General features: G+C 36.3%; 1 protein-coding gene across 7 annotated transcripts in view; it reads right to left on the reverse strand.

Moving 5' to 3' along the window:
- SCEL (sciellin) overlaps window positions 1-24,446 on the reverse strand; it is a 266,901-nt gene that overhangs the window by 166,692 nt on the left and 75,763 nt on the right. For all 7 annotated transcript variants that reach the window (XM_064493053.1, XM_064493052.1, XM_064493054.1 and 4 more), the window contains one exon: window positions 8,836-8,926. In XM_064493053.1, coding sequence (XP_064349123.1) covers window positions 8,836-8,873 — 38 coding nt within the window. In that variant the 5' untranslated portion in view covers window positions 8,874-8,926. Of the gene's footprint in view, window positions 1-8,835; window positions 8,927-24,446 lie in introns of those variants that run through there.

Here is a 24,446-nt window from a genome sequence, read left to right on the forward strand (position 1 = left end):
GAAGTAAAACTACTCCCTACAATAGAATTTTTATCTGCCATGGACTGGACAGATATTAATAATGTTATCTTCAGATTCATCTGACTGAAAAAGTTATGAAAGAATTGCATCTCAGAAAAACACCTAACAGCAGCACATCCTTTGTCAAGATGGTGCCTTGTTGCTATTAGACTGAATTGAAATCCACATCAATGGAAATAATTTAATCAGCTAAAGGGCTTCTGGATTCTAGCAAAGAAGAGAATGTAGGATTCCCTCAGAGGTTGTGAAATTGGCAGCAAAATATTTGATATTCACTAAGGATACAAAACCACCTGCTGAGAATCGCTCTCTGTAATTGGAAGGACAAATTTCCTGGACATTTTGGCATGTTCTAGCACATACAGCAGGTGTAGTAGAAAGAACAAAGGCGCTGGTATACAAGAAACCTGGTTTTGAATCCCAGGCCTCTGTTTACCAGTTGTGAAACCTTTGAGATGGTCCATAATCCCTCCAAACCTCTGATTTATCTATAAGATGTTAAAAGTGATACTTAACTTGTGCCATTGTTCTAAGTACTTAAAATTATATAAAGTTCCTGGAAAATTTCATTGAACAATAGAACTCTTTAAGGTTATTATTTTTATAAGATTTATCATTGTTGTTTTTATTTATGGTATACACCTAGTCAAATGCACTGGAAACAATTTAAGGCATATTAAGGCTAATTTGGTAGCTACTCTTGGCAATATATTTTACTTTGCACAAAATCAAAAGTCTCCCAAGTTTTATTTTCCTTTAACTATTCCTAGGACTTATAATTCAACCTCTGAGAAGGAAATTTTAGGCCAAAAGAGATTCTCCAGGATCATATGTCAACAGCAGAAAAAGCTGTCACTTACCAAGCACTGAGCAAGTGTGAGGTACAGTAATAAATGCTTTACCTGCATTATTTAATTTAATCCTTACAATGCTCATTTAAGGTAGGGGCTGCTGCAAAAGAAGAAAACAAAACTTTGGAGAGGCTAAATAACTTGCCCAAGCTCATACAGTAATATACAAGCTGGAATTCAAAGTCGCATCTCTAGGCCCCTTGCTCTTTAATTACCACTCAAAACTATTTTCCAGTTGATCCAAAACCTCTGTTCTCCAGTCCTGCTGGCTCACCAGAGGACAATGCAGCATTTGCATTTTCTTAATGGTAAAACCAATGGTGAAACCAACATGAACCAGAAAAGAAAATGCTTTAACATCAGGAAACCACATCATTTTAAAGGTGCTACAAATTAATGTTTCTAATAAAGCAGGGGCAACCAATATTGGTAGAGATTAGCAATCCTAATAGAATTAGCTTTTCCTCCAAATGCTTAGCTCTGTTTTTCACTAATGCTCACAAGGGTTCTCCTGACAGAGTTGTCTCTGCATGTTTACCAAGGGGGAAGCCGGGCCCACTTCTACTCAGACACCCTCACAGTCAATCACCCTCAGAGTTAGTGAAGCTCTCTTCACCATCAGGACTCTTCCCACTTGTTGCTTCAGCTTAATGAATAAGAAACTTAAAGGAGAAGATACAGAGGATGAGGATTAAAGGAAAAATAACAGATTTTAAGATCCATCCATGAAGAAGACATTTCTAAATGATTTGGGGAAAGGAAATCAATAGTTTAACCTGACACTTACAAAATGAATTGAAACATTATCTTCCCCTCACGATGTCTAAAACTGAAGAATGATTCTGTAGTCCTTATTAAAAGTAAATATGTGGAGTCTAAAAAAAAAAAGATACAAAATCTATTTACAAACCCAAAACAGACTCACGGACATAGAAAACAAACTATGGTAATCAAAGGGGAAAGGGCAGGAGGGATAAATTAGGGGTTGGGGATTAACAGACACACATTACTATATATAAAGTAGATAAACAACAAGGACCTATTATATAGCACAGGGAACTATATTCAATTTCTTGTAATAACATATAATGGAAAGGAATCTGAAAAGAAAAACTATATACGTATGTATATGTATAACTGAATCACTTTGCTGTATACTTGAAACTAAAATTGTAAATCAACTACACTTTAATAAAAATTTCTTTTAAAAATAGTAAATACAAACATCACTCTTAAAAGGCTATGTCAAGACCAAAAAGGCTTTAATTGGCCTTTTCTTGGGTCAAGAAAAGAATGTTGTTTTAATTCTGTAATTTTTGAGTGTGTTTATGTCTAAGTGATATGAAATGTAGTTTTAAGATTTCAACTTAAAAAACTTCTTGCAGAACAATCACTATGATGATCACTTGCAACTAATCAGAGCTGTTTAAAAAGCCATTAATTCCAACAGAATTTCTATGTTTCTTGTTATAATTCAGGTTGCCCCGAAATTCCCACCTAGCACAGAAAGCTGTGTGTGTGTGTCTGGAAGAGAAAAAAAATGATTTCAAGTTTTATAGACTTTGGCTTTAGCCAATTTTTTCCCTAGTGGCTCATCTAAAATAAAATAAGAAGAGTGGTACAAGAAAATTAGAAAATTCACCGAATGTTCCAATATTAAAATATCCCAAGTCAGGGGTCAATATTTTTGGTTTCCTAAATGTCAAAAGATCCTGTTAAAATCACTTGTAGATTACAGCATAAGAATGGAAGGAACTAATCTACCTAATGCATTTTCCTTGAAAAATAAAGACTGACATGGATGTTTAATAAGGTATAAATCAATAGCATGCAATCATTTTATATATTTTCAAACTAGGCAGACTGCTACTTTCCTGATTAAGAAATACAAAAGGACACTTGTCCTACCCCCCAAAAAAATCAAGGAGATGAGATAAACCAGACCACCCCACACAGCTGTACATTTTGTGCACTACTTAAACACACCTGACCAAGTGGGTAAAATGGTTTAGAGATCTAAGCTTTATTTGCTTAACTGGACTCCATGGCTCTCCAGAGGAGGCTCTCTGCAGGGCGAGCCATGTCAAAAAGAACACATATGCCCAGTGACTGACTTTTCCTAATTTATCCACCCAGGGGGAGCACGTTTTCTAATTTGTAAAAGGCCTAATAGAGGCTGGTTGTGGCCTGGTGAAAAGACCACATTCTTCACGGTATGCATTTTATTTGCTTAAGTTTAGAATTGCTTATGCTCAACTTCTTACATGGTTCATTCATTCAACAGCTATTTATCGAGTCCCTTGTCTGTGCCAGACACTGATATACCCAGGAACAAACCATAGCACACCTGACCACAAGAAGCTTTTAGTCAAGGGACACGGAGACAAGTAACCAAAGATAACAATGCACAGTTACTTTTTGGTTTCTATGGGATCATGTTCCTAAAATTATCATGACTGTCAAAACTGAAGCTGGCATAATTAAGATCTGGTAGAAAATATAGGATCTGGAAGGACTTCACTTCCAAAGCAAACCAGATTCCCCCATGTTAAAAAACCTGCCTCAACAGCAAACATTCCTCTTGACTAATTTTATACAATTATTCAGAAAACATTGCTGCATCCTGTGATCTGGAACACTGCAAAATTTCCTCCCAATTCCACAATTTGTGGATTCTCTAGTTCTAATACAAACTCCACCTTTTATTAGTGTATGAACTGGTCAGGCTCTGTGCCTCAGTTCCTCACTTGTTAAATATGTCATGATAATACATTTACCTTAAAAGAATTGTTCTGAGGATTAAATGAGATAAATCATATAAAGTGACTAGTACATAATAAATATTCTACATTTTCTGCATTTATTTTAAAGTTTGTCAGTCTAATATTGTGAGGAAGTTTGAACTGAATGGATGGTTTTTGGTTTTGGTTTTTGGAGGGATTTCTTATATTGTCCCTTGGTTTTATATTTTCCCATTTTCATAATTTTCAATAAAATTTTTATTTACCTCAGGAGCCTTTCACAAGTATCATGGTAGTTGAGGACTGATTTTCTGACTCGAAAGAGCAGAGAATAACAGTAAAAATATTGATTCTGAAGCCATACACGCCTGAGTTCAAACTCAGACACTCCTCAATTTGAATGCATCTGACATCAGGATCATCTTAGAATTACTGTGTGTATATGAAGCTATATTTCCTTCTCTCTCTGAAAAGCTATTGTTAAACCATTTGTTTTTGTTTTGAGTTTTTCGTGTTTGGGGCTTTCTTTGCATTGTCTTGTTTTACTTTTATAAACTTTCGTGTCTTAACATTTAGGAAACAGTAACTTGTGTAATGATAAGCAATTTATATAAACTCCTTAAGTCACTGTTTCTTCATCTGTAAGACTATTTTACTCATAAACCTGTTCCTTAAAGTTGATATGAAAAGTAAATGAAATAATGTATATTACAGTGCCTGGCATAGTGCCTGGCATGTATTGAATGATTTATACATGATAGCCATTAATAATTTGTATCCCCATTTTGCACTGAGAGGATGAAATATAAATAGATTCCCTTTCTCTTCAGTAAACCATAAAGTAGCTCCCAGAAGGGTCTATTGGGGGAGTCATTATCAGTGTCTTTTTAAAGGGAAACACATTAGAAGATCAGAGATCTCCAGTTTTCGCACTTATATGTTAAGTAGAGGATTGCTTTACTGTGGTGGCTATTTTGATAGGATGAGTAGAGTTCAAAGAAATTTGCAGATCAGCCCCTTGGAAATCATCTGTGGAAATCATTTTGAGGGAAGTGACTTCTGTTACTGAGACCTGAGGGACGAGCAGGAGTTAGTGTGGCAAGCACAGGGGAAAGAGGTCTGCAAGGACGTGCCAAGTCCTGAAGGTGAGAAAGAGCAGATGTGTTAGAGACTAATCAATGCTGTTCGTAAAGCTTTACTGTATTTACAAAACACATTCCATAATTGGCTGTAAGTGATGAATGCAATTGTTTCAAAGTCAGGGGATCATTCTTAAATCATAAAACTTTAGATTTTGGAAGAACCTAGAGATCAAATTAAAGCCTTTTCTTTTGAGATAAAGAAACCAAAGTTTGGAGATGAATGAAAGGGAAGAGAGAAGAGAGCTAACATGAAGGGCATCTATCATGTGTCAGACCAGTGACATTATGCACATATAATATATAAGGAGGCTGAGACATAAAGATTTAAATAACTCACTCAAAGCCACAGCTGAAACAAGAGTAGAGCCAGAATTCAAATCCAGATCTACAGTCCTCCAGGTTCTAGGATCATTTTCACTATACCCTCTGGAACTTGCATGAATTTATTCACATGTGAATTTATCTTCACAAAAACATTGTAATAGTTCACTTGTGCATTTATTTCTAAACTAGTCTGTAAACTTCTTGGGAATCCTTTTCTATTTGTAACCACATTTCCTGGAAGATAGATGAGTCCAATAAGCTATCAGATGATGTATGTATGTATGGATGGATGGATGGATGGATGGATGGATGGATGGATGGATGGAAGGAATTTGAGAGATTTCTTGGATGGATTTGTCCAAGGGCCTCTCCAATTATCTTTCAAGCATATTTTGATATTCTTAAGCATATTTCTAAGTCTAATTAGTCACATACATTTTAAAAAGTCTCTAAGAAATGTACCATAATTTAAAATTTAACAAATAATAAACTGCATGGTTCTGAATAAAGTAATAAGTGGCAGATTTGTTAATAGAAGCCCTACATAGTAAGTTCCTTGCAGACACAGCCCATGGCCAATTCATCCTTTTGCCCCTAATATCTAGCCTCTGAGCATATTTGGCAAGCATGTACTGAAAGTCTAATCAGTCAACAGTTCTGATTAGAATCATGCATGATTGGCTCTTTAAATAATAGAAACAGTCCAATTCTGAAAATAACATTTTCTGGTGGACAAATAATTCTAAACTGATCCTTAAAGGAAGAGGAGGGCTACTGTTTTACCATACAAAAGACCCACAATTACTACCTTCATAGTGAGATTCCAATGATGCTATCGGATGTCAAATTAAATGCTGTTTATGGGCAGAAATGACATGAATATGTCTAACCCCTGGTACATACAGGGCACCAACTAGTCAGAACGGACACCATGACCCAGCAGAAGAATGCCTCAGTAGGTAAGGACAGATACCAGTGTAAATAACCAGTCAAATGCATAGTGTAGGACATGAACAACAGCCCTGCTCGTAAGTCCTTGGAGATGAGGAGCAGAGATATGGTTAATGAGGAACAGAGAGAGATAGATAAGAGGGAAAAGGGCCACAGATCTAGACTACAATGTGAGGGCTTGTTTTGAGGAACAGGATACGGCACAGTTTCTAGCATTTAAGCACATAATCCATATGTCTTGTAGCAAGGCACAAGGGTTACTAAAAAGGCCGAGCAAAGATCAGATGCTTGCATATTTTGTGCTGGATAACCTACACGTTGACCTCAGAGGTGCTGACAAAGGATGGGAGTGGTCCAATGGTCTCCAGGGTTAAATCAAACTTGTAGGATGAGATTTCTTGGCTTAGCAGTGGGGAAAGGAGAAAACCACTCGGACTCTGAAAACAATGTCATGTGTTTGCAGGGACAGCGTCCTTTCTTTCCTCCTTTTGTTTTGTTTCTGTCTGAATTAGCTAGAATCAGTTTCTGTTCCTTGCAATCAAAGAATAATTGTTACATAAGATGTTGTGCCTTATTCCTGGCACAATCCTTATTAATTCTATCTAAGTTCATTAGCTCTTTGAAGAACCAAGTGCTTACTCATTAGGTATTTCCTCAGGTGTTCATGTGATTGTGGATTTAGCTCTAAAATATTTCAATGCAAGATACTGGACAAGAATTACCTGAGCGGGATTTAGCAACATAAGTAACAGACTTTTTTCCCCATGGCTTTACATTGAAGAGACCATCGTCTGTTACTGACCACTGCCAAGTTCTAACACTCCACAGTCCTATCCTTTGGTTCAAGCTGCTTTTCTCCCAGAAATGCCCTTCCTACCATCTTCACCTGTAGAAAATATATTTATCCCCAAAAGACTGATTTAAACATCAGCTCTGCAAAGCCTTCCCTATTTCCCAAGATAGAACTAATCGCTCCACATCTGTGATTCCTGGCAATGTCACCTCTGTTGGAGCAGTGCCCTGATGTGCCTTGAACTGCAGATAATTGGATTCCTCAAAGAATTCATCTTAGGTTACAGGGCTACAACAAATGTTAAAGTTATATTTATGACTCATTGGTATAAAAATGAGTAAGTTAATATTATTATACAGTAAAAGTTTCTTTGACCCCAAAAATTCATTTCTTTCTTCCAATTTCAAAAGAAAGTAAAAGATTTTCATGGACCTTTAAAAGCAGAGTGGACCCTTGGCACTGCACACACTTTGTCCAATGAGTAAGTTGTCCTTGTGCGCCTATGCTCTCATTTAAGCATTTTTCTCACTTACACAATCCATAGCCTAAAGGACTTCTTCGAAGGACAGGTTAGTTTCAGAATGTGGGATAGAACCTGTGGATGAAGAAAGTCACCTGCCATATCAGTAAACAAAGGATGCTCCATCAGCCACTGCAGCCATCAGGGCTGTGCACCCAGAGGGGATTCAGCACGGAGAAGAGCAGGATACTGGCCCTGGATAGTTAAGATGCACATCAAAGGAATGGTTTCAATGAACTCAAACTCTTATAGCTCCTCAAACATAAAAAAAAAAGTGCTAAATTCATTAACATAAGATATCTGGTTTTCTTTACTTAATCTTAATCTTTACAGTAATCTTTTGATGTTCTGACTACCTGGTTTTTGTTGCAAAAACTCCTTTATAACCTGATTCCTCCCTTACCTCTTTGGAGCAGTTCCTCAGAGCTGTCTGAGAGGCTGTCTTCCCATCTTTAGTCCCAGAAAGTCAGTTGAATAAAAAGTAATTCTCAACTTTTAGGTTAAGCGTTTTTTTTTTTTTTTTTCATTTGGCAAACCAAACTTAGGTAGAGGTAAAATGATTGAAGAATGCTTCAAGCGGGTTCTCTTAAAGGAGGCTTAATTGAATGATTCAAATATATAATGATTCTTTTTAAGAAGATTTTAAACTTATTGACAGTTTGCTAATTAAAAATTTCTCCAAAGAAATTTTTTTAAGATAGAACTGTTAGGTAGTTAGATAAGTAGGGGCACCGGGCAATTACATGGAGGAGAGGGAGGATGGTCCAGAAGATGGCATTATGCCAGCCTCCAGCATAAAGGGGCTTTACTTCTAAATGAGTGCCAGGAAAAATACTCGTTAGAACATGACAGCCACGACTGCAAGGTAGCAGAAAGGACCTAACTGGACATGACCAATGTTCACTGCATTATAATTAACAGTGCAGTTTAGGCACCCACTATGGTTTTTTTCTGTGTACACCATGGGTAAAGACATGCGCAAAGGGGCCAAACATGACTAAGCATTCCAGGGGCAAGGGCTGTCAATCAATCAAGAGACCACCTCTAAGCAAGGGTATAAGAGAAAGGGGAGACAAAAACCGCTGCTCTTCCTCTCTTGGATCATCCCACCTTTTGTTCTTGGGGATGTACTTTTCCTTTCTGTTTAAATAAATCTTCTAAAATATTTTGCTACACAACACACCATCTCTCGAATATAAACTTGTCTTTTGGGTATGACAAGAACCGGGTCTTTACCTTTTGCGGTAACAGAACTAGAGCTACTACAGGCATTTGCAGTCATTTGTTTTGTTTGGGGACATATCAATTTAGAGCAATATTTGACTTAACTTGAAATAAAATAACTATCCTTTGTATTAAACTTCACAACTTATAAAGTACTTTCACACATATTACTCATTTAATCTGCACACCCAACCTGAAAGATTGCTATCCTTTATTTCTCCTTTGATAGGCAAGAAAAAAGAAGCCTCAAACAGGTTAAGTGACTTACCCAGGGTCACACAGCTGGTAGTGCAGTCTGGGACTCATGCCTAGTTTTTCTAATTCCAGAATCTCGTATTCTTTCCACTACATCATGCTGCCTATAGAAAAAAAGGATCTATATGAACACTTGATTTAAAATATTGAGCTCATATTTCTAAGTAGATTATTGCTCTTTTAGAAAACCTAATGGAATTTCTGGAGATGTAATTATGTCGTGGGTTCAGTTCTAAAACATTTTAACAAGAAGATGATTGACAAAGTTTATTTTCAATGGAAGTCAAAATTAGCTGGACAATACTTTGAACTTACATAAAATCTATGGACAACAAACTTTAGTCAAAATTATAATTAAATATGTCAGGAATATATAGATAAGCATATATTTTAAATTTCAAATTCCAAGTCTTTTCTCTTTGGGTTGTTAGATTTTCTTCCTTTCTCTTCTCAGTCACTTAAGCCTCACCTTGGAGGTAGACTTCCTTCAAACTTTCTTTTGGTAAACAATCTAAAACAGACTTAACTGTGAGAGTTTTCTTTTATAAACTCCTTTGCTCCTGAAAGGGATAATTTCCTCACAAAGGAAACAAACGGAAGGAAGGAAATGGCATTGAGCAAGTCTGATATTGAAAAAAGGCAAAATTCTGTAATGCATGAAGGCTAACTCACACATTATCTAGAAAAAAAATTAAGGCTATCAGAATTAGTCAGCACGGAAATTCATTCTTCACAAGAAAACTGAGCAAAACAAAGAATGAGATTTTAGAGACTTCAGAAGGACGTGCTGACCCAATGCCATACAATACACAAATTGACTCTTCAAGCTTAAATTCAGTAGTAGCTTCACAGTTCTAGGAACTAGTCTGACTGAAAAGAAATTATATTAAGCCAGGTTTGCAAGGTCAGGAAGTGAATAACTGATTGATTGAATGTGAACATGTCATTTTGATTACCCACAGAAGAAAGGTCGGGAAATAGTTACAAGATTATTCAGGAATGCATTTCTTTTTTTTTTTTTTTAACAATTTTTATTGATTTATAATCATTTTACAATGTTGTGTCAAATTCCAGTGTTCAGCACAATTTTTCAGTTATTCATGGACATATACACACTCATTGTCACATTTTTTTCTCTGTGAGTTATCATAACATTTTGTGTATATTTCCCAGTGCTATACAGTGTAATCTTGTTTATCTATTCTACAATTTTGAAATCCCAGTCTATCCCTTCCCACCCTCCACCCCTCTGGCAACCACAAGTCTGTATTCTCTGTCTATGAGTCTATTTCTGTCCTGTATTTATGCTTTGTTTTTTGTTTGTTTGTTTTTGTTTTTGTTTTTTAGATTCCACATATGAGCGATCTCATATGATATTTTTCTTTCTGGCTTACTTCACTTAGAATGACATTCTCCAGGATCATCCATGTTGCTGCAAATAGCATTATGTTGTCGGTTTTTATGGCTGAGTAGTATTCCATTGTATAAATATACCACTTCTTCTTTATCCAGTCACCTGTTGATGGACATTTAGGCTGTTTCCATGTTTTGGCTATTGTAAATAGTGCTGCTATGAACATTGGGGTGCAGGTGTCATCCTGAAGTAGGGTTCCTTCTGGATACAAGCCCAGGAGTGGGATTCCTGGGTCATATGGTAAGTCTATTCCTAGTCTTTTGAGGAATCTCCACACTGTTTTCCATAGTGGCTGCACCAAACTGCATTCCCACCAGCAATGTTGGAGGGTTCCCCTTTCTCCACACTCTCTCCAGCATTTGTCATTTGTGGATTTTTGAATGACGGCCATTCTGACTGGTGTAAGGTGATACCTCATTGTAGTTTTGATTTGCATTTCTCTGATAATTGTGATATTGAGCATTTTTTCACGTGCCTTTTGATCATTTGTATGTCTTCCTTGGAGAATTGCTTGTTTAGGTCTTCTGCCCATTTTTGGATTGGGTTGTTTATTTTTTTCTTATTGAGTCATATGAGCTGCTTATATATTCTGGAGATCAAGCCTTTGTCGGTTTCATTTGCAAAAATTTTCTCCCATTCTGTAGGTTGTCTTCTTGTTTTACTTCTGGTTTCCTTTGTTGTGCAGAAAGGAATGCATTTCTGAAGTTTAAAAATATCTGTGTGTAATTTTACTCTGAAATAAAAGTCAAATTAATTTCACAAATGTAGTGATTTTACATGTCTTACCACGTTATTCTCTTCATTTGTGAAATGATTACAAATAATTATACTGTAAGTTTTTAAAATACACAACCCAATTTCATTTTACATTCTACATTCCTCAACTTTCATTAGAAATAATCCAAGTAAAACGTTCTGTTTTAGACTGATATTGAACCTAGTGCTTATACTTTGCCCAAGCCTACAGGTGGAAAGTAATTGAACTTAGCTGTTGGTAGAGAAAAAAATTCCAGGGCAGAAATCAAACAAGCAGTACAGTACCACTAAATTGCACTGAAAAGGGAAAGTGTTTCTACACATGTAGCCACACTGTGGTAGATTGTTTTGAAAGATGGCCACCAGCAATTCCTCTTATAACTATATGTGCATGTGTCTCTTCCCTTCAAGAAGGGGAAGCTGTTTCCCTTCTTCTGGGCTCTGGCCTGGACTTGTGATTAATTTTTAACCTATAGGATGTAGCAGAAGAGACAGACACTGTGAGAGTTCTGAGCTGAGTCTTTAAGAATTGTGGTAGCATCCACTTTTGCTCTCTTGAAAACCAGCTGTCATGCTTTAAGGAAGACAGTCCCTACTGCTGGAGGAAGAGATGCACAAGGAGGAGAAGCAAGGTGCTTCAGACACTCAGCCCACCCAGCTGAGGCACCAGACATGTGAGTGAGGACTTTTCCATGCTCCAGACCCAGCTCAGCCACCATGTAACTACAGCCATGTGACCTCACCTGACACTACATGGACCAGAAGAGTTGCCAGCCAATCCATAAGCAAAATAACAAATTATTGTTTTAAGCCACTAACTTTTACGATGGTTAGTTATACAGCAATAGACAACTAAAATCCACTACAAAGTAAAAGGAAAAATAATGAATGTCTAGAGAGTAGTAAGTGAATTTAAAATGAACTTTTAAAAAAAGCAATAAGAAGTAATAAATGCTAGGATAGACAGGAAAAGAATGGTAATAGAAAACAGCAAAGAAAAACAAGGAATGAGTCTGGCAGACCTGGTGATTTAACATCTAAGGTCATTTAAAACAAAGAAAAGGCAACAAAAAATACTTAAAAAGCCAAAATACCAGAGAGAAGAGAAGTTCATTGATTGAACCCAACATTCTGCAGGACTGTCCCCCTTGGAGGAATTTGGTAACTCCTAAGCTATTTAAGACAGAGAGAGTAAGAAATCAAGCAGAAGGCTAGAATCCTAAACCAAGCTTTAAATAATCTTACTGCTGAGAAATTAGTCTGGTGTCCTCCAAGAAATAAGATCACTAGTAAACTTCTCACACTTCCAGTTACAAATCCAGAAGGATCATATTCTAAGAATAAATGTAAAACCAAAACAGACAAAAACCTTACCAAGGACTGAAACCTATCTTTGATTCAGCTCAGCACCCGGGAGGACTGAGATTTTTCCTTAATTTAACTGCCAATCAAAAGGGGGAAAATCCTTTTTGGAAGAAGATAACATCCATAAAAGCTTCAAATTATCTCTATAATTTTTAAAAAAACAATGTCTGATACTCAATTTAAAAAACTACTAGACATGCCTATAAAGGACCAAATATCTACACTGAATAAAAGGAAATACAGACAATAGAAAAATAAATAAAAGAATACACAGACAATGGAATCAGACCTACAGGTGATCCAGATATTATAGTTATTATATACAGTATTTTAAATTGTTATAAATACATCCAAGACAATACATAACAAGATGGATAATTTCACTAGAGAACTGAAAATTGTAAGAAATAATTAAATTTAAATAGAAATTCTGTAAGTGTATACTACAATAATAAAATAACACCAATTAGACATATCAGAAGAAAGAACTAGAAACTGGAGGAAAGGTCTATAGAATATATCTACTGAAGCATGGAAAGAAAAAAATATTTACACACGCAGTAATGGGCACAAGTATATAGGACATAATGAAACAACCTAACATAATCATAAGTACCCCAGAAAAAAGTGATGAGAGAGAAAGAGAGAGAGAGAAGAAGGGGGAATGGTGAGAGGGAGTGATGTAGAAGTAATATATGAAGAGAAACTGGCTGAGAAATGTTCAAAATTGATAAAAGACAAAAGTCAGACATTTAACAAACTCCATGAATCTCAAGCAGAACAAGAAAGTACCTAAGTACATTCTACTTAAAACCAAGGACAAAAGAAAAACCTTTGAAGGACACAGCAAAATAATCAGCTCCCTCAAAGAAACAACAAGATAGACTGACTTTACAACAGAGTTGATGGAAATCAGGTGACATGGAATGATCTATTTGTCAGGATTCTCAGAAAAACAGAGCCATTAAGATACACTCACACACATATTATTAAGAGTTGGTCCATGAACTTAGAAAGGCTGAGAGGTCTCACAGTCTACAGTTGCAAGCTGGAGAATCAGAAAAGCCAATGGTGTATGTGAAATGCATTAAGGCAATTCTTAGAGGAATTTTTATAGCCTTAAATATATATTTAGATTAAAAAGACTCAAATCAGTGATCTACATATCAATACCAAGAATTCAGAAAAGTAGCAAAAATAAGGAAAAAAAGAAAATATTTAAATAAAGACAAATTAATAAAATGTTTTAAAAAGTCAACTATTGTTTGTAAAAATTATATTTGTGAACCTCTAGCACAACTAATTAAGAAAATGATAAAAAAAAAAAGTAACAATCACTACAGGAATGAAAATGGGGACATCAATACAAATGGTAGAGTCATTAATAAGATAATGAGAAGATACTATTAACAACCTTTTGCCAATGAATTTGAAAATTTAGATGAAGTGACCAAATCCTAGAGAAACACAATATACCAAAACTGATTCAAGAAGAAATAGAATAAAAAAATAGTTCTATAGTTATTAAAGACATTGAATCCAAAATTAAGAACCTTACCAAGGAAGAAACAAAAACAAAAACACATCCAGATTCAAACAGCCTAACAAGTAAAGTTTAAAAAGAAATAGCACCAAGCTTATACAGACTCTTCCAGAGAATCAAAAAAAGAGGGAGCAAGTAGCAACTTACTTATGAAGGCACTGTAACTTTCATACCAAAACCTAACAAAAATATTGTAAGAAAAAACTACAGGTGAATCTTTCTCAAAAACCGAGATGTAATAGTCTTAAAGTATTAACCAATATATAAAAAGTATTATACATCATGATCAAGTCAGAGTTTTTTCCTAGTTATTCAAAGGTGGTTTCACATTTGAAAACTAATAAATGCAATTTACTATATTACAGAACAAAGATGAGAAAAAATATTATAGTAGTTTCAGGAAAAATATTTAATGATTTACAATATCCATTTATGGTTTAAATAAATAGTAATTTTAGAAAAACTAAATAAGCCAAAAATAGAAGGCTTGAATCTGGGCTGGTCTTTGTGACTTTCTTGACCAGTAGAAGATGGTGACATTCTGGGACTACTAGGCTTGATCATTAGAAGCCCTGAAATTTCTACCCAAGCTTTTCTGAACACTGCCATCTAAAAAGTCAACTGTCCTGAGATTATCATCTTGGAGAGGCCATATGTGGGCACTGTGGTAAATAGTCCCAACTGAGCCCAGCCTTCTGGCCACCCCCATAAAGAAGATAACATGTGAGAGAAGCCATCCATCAGCTGTATACCTCAAAGTGATCTCCATCAATGTCATATGAAATAAAAGAATTTTCAGGGTTATGTTCACTAAAAATATAGCAATTGATGAAAAGTCAAGTACATCTTGTATTTAAATGGGATGGGGTAACAAATGTTACTACTCATTTTCTTATTAGTTGTAGAAGATCCGAGATGTCAGAAACTGCTACAATTACAGGGATCATCTATTTTCCTTCACTAAAACAGGAGTCGACATTTTGTGCAAAGTCTCAGATAGTAACTATTTCAGGCTTTGTGGGTCAAGTGGTCAAAAAGGATATTATATGTGTCATACTATAACAAGCGAGAAAAGAAACTTATAAACAATTTTTATTCCAAATTCAAATACAATAATAACAATTGAGTATACTTTTTTGTAGTACAAGTCTGCTAACAAGAAGAATAAAATTCTTTTGGTAGTGATTGCTGAATTGGGGTTCAAAATTAGTGTGTCCTCTTATCAAATACATTGCAAATGCTTGTCTATAAAAACCATTCTTAGCTCATGGGCCATACAAAAACAGGCGGCAGGCCAGATCTGGCTCACAGGCTGTAGTTTGCCAACGTCTGCAATGCAATATTAAAAAATTGGGTACTTTCCTTAAAGCTCATCTGCAAGTAGGTGAAAGCACAGGTCAGTTTGTTGTTGTTTTATATGCTCTTCTACTGGCTTGGGGCAGGGCAAGGCAGATCCACAAATGCTGGCTTGGTACCTTTATGTGATTACTGAGATATATGGGTAAAGGAACAAGACTTTGTCCTTCAGGCTTTTCATTACTTTTCTCTACATCTCTTGACTTTCCTTAAGACCCCGTTTCAAAAGCCTCCCCATCTCTCTGGCGTAGAATCTTAGAAGGGCTTTACTGCCTTTAAAAAATAATGTGCATCTTAAGACTCAGCTGACTCATTCTCTATTGATAAAATCTCTCTCTAACCAACTCTAGTCATCTTTACTGTAAAAAATTTTTTTCAACTTTATTTAGGTTGTAATTAAAACTGCTTTGAATTTAATAAAAATAGAGGATAGTTATCTGCGAATATTCTCTCCATACCTTAAAGATAGCCCTAGAGATCCACTTTCATACTTTCCTCTCAGTGTGTGACGTCTCCTTGACTACAGGAAGTGTGTTGCTAAGAAGCACATTGTTGTACTGGATCTAAGACAAAAACCAACACCATCAATGAAAATACTTATGTCATATGGTTATTTCCTACCGGTAATTAGCTATGGTTTTTTTGTTAAAACCCAACAGACTCTATCTGGAAAACAATGTGATCTGAGATGAATCAACATTCCTAGAAACTTCCAGTAACTCCTACTAAAAATTGTACACTATCATTAAATCAATTCATGTGTTGCTAGCAAACACTCTTCAGACAGTTGAATTCAATTACTCTACAACTGAAACAGTACTATATTAGAAAAACACCCAACATTTTAACTGCCATTACTAAGCATACTCCCATTCTCCCATTTTACTTTTTTACACAAAAACATTCATTTTGCCCCACTAGTACTACTTTTTGGGATTTGAGAATTAAATTATTATTTTTATCTTTTTTAATATATTTTTCAGCATATTTTAATCAGATTAATTAAAATTATTTTTGAAATTTTCTAGTTGCATAATTTATCTGAAATGATAGAGGACAGTAAGAAATGTATAAGGTACAAAATTAGCAAATCTATTTTTAAATTAGCAAATAGTTATGCAAATGGTTAACCTAGAAGTGGAATTTCTTCATTTTTCCCTATGACTGGAAATTCAAAGGAGGTCATATCTATTTTTCCTTCAGACTCTCTACATAGTGCTTCTTCATGTATTTATGGCCTTCTAATGAGTGAGTTATCTTATGTGCACATCTTCTCTCCCTTACCAGGGACTTTGCCTGCCCCATGTCCACATTTTTCCATCTGATGCACTAGACTAATGAGGGGTCAAATTAGGTTGTTTGAATCACCAGCTCCAGTGAGTTCCCACCAACTTGAGCATTTTCACTTTGTTAATAAGGCAGTGAAAAGATGGCTGTGAACATTGTCTGCTTTCCTAACAGGAAAAGCAGCTCCAGCTGACTAGACCTTAACTTTGGGGTGGGCCTTTTCTCTGGAACATACCAATTAAGACTCTAAGAAACACAGCATTTTTTGTTTACCTAACATGTTAATATGTCATCCCCTTTCTAGTGGAACAGATTCTCTTATGAGAACAATAAGCTTTTTAAAATGTTGACTTGTGAGGTTTTTTGTTTTTGTTTGTCTGTTTGCTAGTTTTTGTCTTGATGAAGGTGCATTCATATCATAAGCCTGGCCGTGACAGTTCCTAACAGCACAACAGAGTTCACTGCAGCAAATTTGTTTACTTTCAAAGGGCAGATTCATCAGAAGACCTGTTAGCTGCTGGCTTTGTGTGTTGCCTGGGAATGGAATTGAAGAACTGCACAAAAGGACCTCTTGACTCTTCTGAGTGCTTTTCATGAAAGGACACGAATGTGATCCATAATTTTATTTACCATTTCTATATTACCTCATCAGGATTGATCCATTTTGTCTCTGTGTGCTCTGGGAGGGATGGCTCAGTCTTAAAGTAATCAGACATTGCAGGGAGTTCCTTGTCAATCATTTGATTTTTCAGTGAATGTTATTTGCAGTACCTGGAGTATCTCATTCTGCTCTGAGTTTTCCCAAAGCAGTTTATTTGCATCTCTTTTACAACCTTTAGTATGTTGAAGTCCAAATCTCCAGTACCTGAAAATATGGCTGTATTTGGAGATAAGGTCTTTAAAGAGGTAATTAAAGTAAAATGAAGTTATTAGGGTGGGTCTTAATTCAATATGACTGGAGTCCTTTTGAGAAGAGGAGATTAGGACACAGACACGCAGAGAAGGAGGGCTGTGTGAAGACACAGGTAGAAGGCAGCCAGCTGCAAGTCAAGGAGAGAGGCCTCAGAAGAAACCAAATTTGTCAACACCTTGACTTCAGACTTCTAGCCTCCAGAACTGTGAGAAAATAATTTCTGTTAAGCTGCCAATAATTTCTGGTACTTTGTTATGGCAGCCCTAGGAAAAGACTAGTATGCCACCTTGGGTAATAGTCATTTATGCATATATACTAGCTCCTAGGGGTTAACCTTATGAATTCTTTGAAATCAAAGTCAATGTCATAAACATTCATGTCCTCTACAATGCATTCCTTTACAGACAGTACTTATTCAATAAATATAAACCGAGTGAATAAATTTAATTAATTATAAAATACAGAAATGGTAAAAGATTTATCTACAAAATATTTTAAAACAAGCTTAGAAATGCATTTTTGAAAAGACATTGACATTTAAATACAGTATTACAGAAAAGGATTTAAAGGTAGTATTATCTTTTACAGTAAATAATATCTATTATTATGTTATGATCTTGAGAGGGATTTAAGAGATGTGATAATTGTATTAGTTTTCTACTGCTGCTGTAAGAAATTAGTGGCTTAAAACACATCACAAATTTATTTTCTTATAGTTCAGAAAGTCAGAAGTCTAAAGTCAGGGTGTTGGCAGGACCAGTTCCTTACAGAGGCTTCAGGAGACAGTCTGTTTCCTTCCATTTTCCAGCTTCTAGAGGGTGCCTGCATTTCTTGGCTTTCTGGCCCCTTCCTCCATCTGCAAAGGGCATCACTCCAACCTCTGGTTCTGTCATCACATCTCCTTTTTCTGACTTTGACCCTCCTGGCTCCCTCATAAAAATCCTTGTGATTACATTGAGCCCACCCAGATAATCCAGGGTAATCACCCCATCTTAAAATCTTTAATTCAATAACATCTACTTTTACCATGTAAGGTAAAATAGTCGCAAGTCCTAGGAGTGAGAATGTGTACATCTTTGGGGGATTGTTGGTCAGCCTGCCACAAACTTGGGCAGGCTCTGGGGCTAGTAATGCTGTAACAGAGGCAAATGAACAGGCCAAGATGGCCTCGGGGACTACACAGAAAAGGAAGGGGGGAAAGGAACTTGCTGCGAGGTGAGTACTAGGAAAGGCAGCTGGGCAGGCTGAGGGCCAGTATGCAAAAAGACGTCAAGCTCAGGCATGGTCATGGAAGGAAAGGTTACTCCCCGTTTCCATCAAGCTCTCTAACACAGTAAATTAACTTTTAATGTATTAGTGGGATGGAGATGTGGAAAGTATGTATCTGCTAAATTTGAAACTTAATTGCATTCAGATTACAAATTCTGGCAATCGCTCAGGTCCATGTCCTAAAGAGCATTTGCAGAGATACCATTTTTAAAACACTATTTTATGTGATATAATCAGTTTTAATAGGGCTGCTGAGAAAGTGACACCATTAGATTTCAGGGATCTGTATATAATAATTGTATCTCTGTAGGAAGCATAAAGTTTAATAATTCAAAGACTAGAATCAATTAGGCACTCTAGGTTGGATGTTATGCAAATACAGAACAAACACAAATAAGTACAAACCAAAGCAATACTGGTTTTGGAAATAAATGGTGAATTTGCTTTTTGTTTTGCTTTGCCACAATTTCCCAGATCCATTTTCCACTGAATTAAGTCCAACCCTATAGCCATATGAAGTGAACATACTTTATGAATCTCTTTAGTGTTTTCACCAGTATCTAATTACTGACTATAGAGTTTTAAGTTTCTTATTAAATATAAAACTAAATCATATATTTATGACTTACAGAATGTTAAACGTACCAAAAATTGGTCAGTGTTTGATGCACACATGCATGCACACTTTTGTCATGTTATAAAAACATTCAAAATATATAAGGCATCTGAATAACTTTGAAACTCTTAAAATACACATGTACATCAAACATTACTGGAACTTTTTAAAATAGTCACTATAGTTTATATATATACACACACACATATAATTATATGAATAAATAGACAAATTCAATATTTTCTATCACTGGGTAGAGTAGCAAACAGGAGTTCTTTTCTCAGTTTTAAGTCTTTAATAGATGAATAGCCATAGGGAACACACACAACTGCTCCAAGACTTAGTTTCCTCCTCTGAAAAATGAAGGGATTGAATGAAGGGATTGCATAAATCACTCTGACTCTAGACTCTATGATGTTAAGTCTGTATGTCCTCGTGACTCAAATAGTAAAACCCCCTTATGGTGAATTTCATACAAGCTTTACAATTTTTTGTCAAAATAAAAGTTAGAAGGAAATTCAATAGTAGGATTCACATATTGTTCCCATAGAACCTAGAGACAAAACAGCCAAAAGCGATAGATTATTAAGCCAAAGAAAGCCTTGGAACCCTTTAATAAAAGGATGGAACATCAATTTCCTTCTATCTCAGTCTGTCTTCTTACAAGCTCCTAGATGCTCCCTGTATAGTGGGTGCTCTGGGAATTCAGGTGTGTTTTCCCAGTAAGAGTTGAAATACAAATGAGGCAAGAAAGCAAAAATGGAAGGATGGTCATTAGTTGATGTTCTTGACAAAAGAATTTGAGAACTACATTTGGGTGTGATATTAGCTCTACAATGCACACGGCACACAAACAAGCTATTCTGACAGTGTGTGAAAGAGACCAAGAAAAGCATTTATAAAGAAGCATTCAGAGTCTAGAGCCCGCAGAAGACTGTGAGCCATTAGCAAAAGCGGAGAAATAACTCTGTTGTGGCAAACTCTTACTTGCAATGGCTTTCTTCTAATTACACATTTAATTATAAATGCTCCCTTACCTGGCTGAGACCTGCCTGGCCTGGCCATCTGTAGGGGTTACCCCTAGCACCCACTGGCTGTGTGTAGGAAAGATTAGAACATGTCTGCAGAGAAGAACAGATGGGTGCATTTGCCCGTAGGCAGTTCTGTCTCCCCAAAAGAACCAACTTGTCCTGGCAGAAGGGTTTAGAAAATGAGCTGAAGGAAGACAAAGTAAAAACATCACCATTTCCCCCATCACATGCATAACTGGAAGCTATATGCTTTAGTCTTCTTAATTACAAAAAGCCAGTAAACAAGTAGCATATCTATAGTTTTCTGTAATCAACTGAGAATGACTTTCATTAGATTTCATGGTTAATGAACTAAGTATCTGGGAATTAGTGGGGGGTATCTTTATTTCACTATAGAACAGCTAAAATAAGACAAATTTGGCCATGAATGCTACTAAAAGCCTTTCAAAAAAATATCCCCTGCACTAACCAAAATTTAACCCATGATGAAGACAATGGTTTATAGACAAAATAAAAACAAAATTTAAGCAATTACCTAATTATTTTTGTCAAAGACATCACCTGAGCTGCTTAGAACACCAACATTTGCTTTTTTTCCTCTCCAAATCAGGTACATACTATGGAAAATCCAGGCAATTTCCTTTACAGCACAGTAGGAAGTCTACAGTTTTTCAAGAAAAAACACATTCTCTAGTGAGCTCCAAATAAGAAAATGTCCTTTCTGATTCATTCATTCATTTTTCTGACTTGTTACACATCACCTCATCACTGACCTCAGAGACAAGCTTGGTACATTTACGAATGGACAGGTGTTCTTCCTCAGACCTGGCACACCAATTACAAGGGAAGCTGGAGAATATAAAACCAAAAGAACACAGGCAATAAATCCTCAACCTAGTTGCTCAGAATCTACTTAAGGTAAACTGGTAAGTACTGGAAGAAGTCCAAGGAGCCCGAACACTTTCGCAGTTTTGCAGTATCATAGAATATTAGATCTCAAAGGGTAAGATGATATCCTAACACCCAAGTGTGAAGCACTCAAAGCAAATGTACAAGGTCTGGTTCTCTCATGGCCTGGCCTGCCCCAGTGGTGAGACTCACAGCATCCAAGAAGAGAGAGAAATGGCATATCTTTCAGGCAATTGCATACCTATGAATATTAGATATTCATATATCTGTGGATATTATCCCTTTAGACAGTTTTAAATATTAGGTATTAATTTTGTTCCTCTAAATGGCGCTTTTGAAAATGATTGAGAAGCAGGGTCTTTAAGGTTAAAATTTTTATAGTAGGAAACCTGAGTATGGTGAGGCTATATTTCTAATTAAGGGCAGATCAATAGGTTTTTCAAATCAACTGAAACTAGTGGTTATCTTCTACGAGCACTGAAGAGCTGACCGAGGACTCATGGCCACTGGACACCTGCATGGAGGACTGATAAAGCATTGTCATTGTGGAGGTCACCCTTCATGCTACCAGTTAAGCATCACTCTTGACATAGCATATTACTTTTTCTCTTAGAAAAAGAGAGAGTTCTAATAAATACTTTATGATTTCTTTTTATTTTTCTCTAAAATGGATTGAAATGTCTCTGTTGTGTTATTTTAGTGTGTGTATGTGTGTGTGGTGGTGACTGAAGAAACTGAGCCCAGCTAGGTAACAGAGAGATTGAATTAGAAACAATTTCTTCATTCTGCTCTACATGATTTTAAGCAACTAGATGCTTCTGTTAAAACCAATGATTGAGATCAGAGGGAACAAACAACTGATTGAATTTTCCACTTCCATCTAGTCACATGCTTCTGCTTGAAAAAGCTAGCAGTAAATAGTACCAATTATCTCATATGCAAAATGGTACAAGTCTCAAGGTGCAATTTCAAAATTCCTTCTAAAGATAAGCCATTGAGCAACAAAATCTACAAATTACTTGCTGCTAAAAGACAGACAAAAATTACATTTTCTTCCACGTGACATCCGACAGAGATCACTGAAATTCAAAATAAGACATCAGCTCTATGAAGTAACCAGATTATCCTAATTGTATAAGCCAAATGTTTGTCTATTGCATTATAGAAGCAAAACAGCAGGACTGTTGCTGTTGCATGTTCATAGGTCAGGATGCAGTTCCTTGGAGATGTTGATGTGGAAATGTAATCATTTAAAAATCACAAAGGTTGAACAGTCTTTTTTACTGGAAAAGAAAAAGGGACAATACTTTGCACATATCTTCTCTACCATACCACTTCAGCTCTCAGATATATTTTAAATTTTATTCAAAATTATTTTGCATAATATTTTTTATAAATAGCACTCTATATATCCATAAAATAATAAAAAAGATTCAAGGTAATCATATACTAATGACCAGTTAAAGCTTCAAACAACCAAAGGAGTTTCCTATCAAACACATAGAAGCTTTTGCTAACATTGTCCTTGTTTTCACAGAAATGCTATAAAAGCTATTCTAACAAATTCCCCTTTTTAACATACAATTTGCCTCTACCCTGGTAAACATGAGCTTTCCCTATTATGCTGCAAGAACTAAAGGGCCAGTCTGCAAAAAGATTTCACAATAGTTAAGCAGATGTTTAAACATCTGTTTCTGAGTAAACAAACAAAAAGTAAGCAGGCCCTTCAGAGAGGTGCCCCAAGTGAAATTCATTTCCATCCTGCAACATTGCTTACTCTGTGTTGAGCAGTCAGTTATGCATGTTGGAAGGTGTGCCCAGAGGCCTGAAATAACTCAAAGGTGAGACAGGACTTGGCCACAAACAACAATGTTCGTGATGACTGTGTAGGGCAACTGACCGCGCAGGACTCAGAGCATACTGCAGGTGGATTAAGCCTTGTGTTTATGAGTATGACTTAGTAAACAAGAACCAGAAGATTTTAGCACAGGCTAAGCAGGCAACATACAACATCAGGAGCAAGCAGAGTGAAGGAAGGAAAGCTGGCTTCCCTGGAGACAGCCTGAGAGCTGCTTGCCTGTCCCTGAGGAGGAGGCTGATGTAATGGTACATAACCTTCAGGTCACTGAGCTGCAGAGAACAGCCCAAGGGGCCCTTGGCAAAGACGATGTTGCTTTTGTCTGGTCTCATGTGGAAAAATGTGGAATCCAGAGCTGAAATGGTGGCCTCCAGACAACCTGGGTTTTGTTATCTGCTGTAAGTGTGCTCTGGGTGTGGCCATGCCCGAGTCCCAGTCCTTCAGGGTCGCAGTGTGGGGCCAGTGTGGTGGATTATGGGACCTTTCATGGGGCCTTTGGGAAGACTCCAGGAAATAGCTCTGGACGGGGAGCTGGGAGTGTACCTCAGGTTAGTGGTCACCTGTGAGCCAGACCTGACCTTGCCACATAAGTTCCATCTTCCAGAGTCTTACCTCAGCCCTTCTTTCTCAACCCCTTGTCTCTGCAATCGGCCAGTCCCTCGAGTCCTTCCCAAGGTCATTCAAGTTCTTCTAAATTATCTTCCTGCCTCCAGTCTCTCATCTTTTCATTCCACCCTTCAAGAATTATTTTTTCAAGGTTACATTTGGTTTTTGAATACAAAAGTAATACATGTCTATAACAGAAAAGATATTCAATAGAAAAAAAACTAAAAAAGCCAGAATCACTCATAATCCCACTTTTATCTTTTAATGGATATAAAATAAGTGAAACCTCTTTCCTTCTCTCCTTTATCTTTAGCACCTAGCTCTGTAGCCACCATCAAGAGATCATTTTATACTCTTCCAGATTTTATTCTATGCTTATAGGAATATATATTTTGTTGGTTTTTTTCTCAAATGAAAATAGAATCAGGTTATGAATATGGTTTTGCAATGTGCTTTTTGTTTTACTTACAATGAATATTTTTCCCAGTCAGTACATATGAATCTATAACTTCCTTTTTAATTGCAATATGAATTTTCTTTCCTAAATATTCTGTAATTGATGTAGCCATTTTCCTCTTAATTGAGAGTTCTCCCCTAATTTTTGGCTAGTAAACAACACTACAATGAGCATCCCTGGACATTTATTTTGTGTGTAATTAAGCTACTGTTTATAAAGGATAGACCTCTAAAAATTTCCAGAT

The sequence above is a fragment of the Camelus dromedarius genome, chromosome 13 (genome assembly GCF_036321535.1).
Source record: "Camelus dromedarius isolate mCamDro1 chromosome 13, mCamDro1.pat, whole genome shotgun sequence".
Lineage (NCBI taxonomy): Eukaryota > Metazoa > Chordata > Mammalia > Artiodactyla > Camelidae > Camelus > Camelus dromedarius.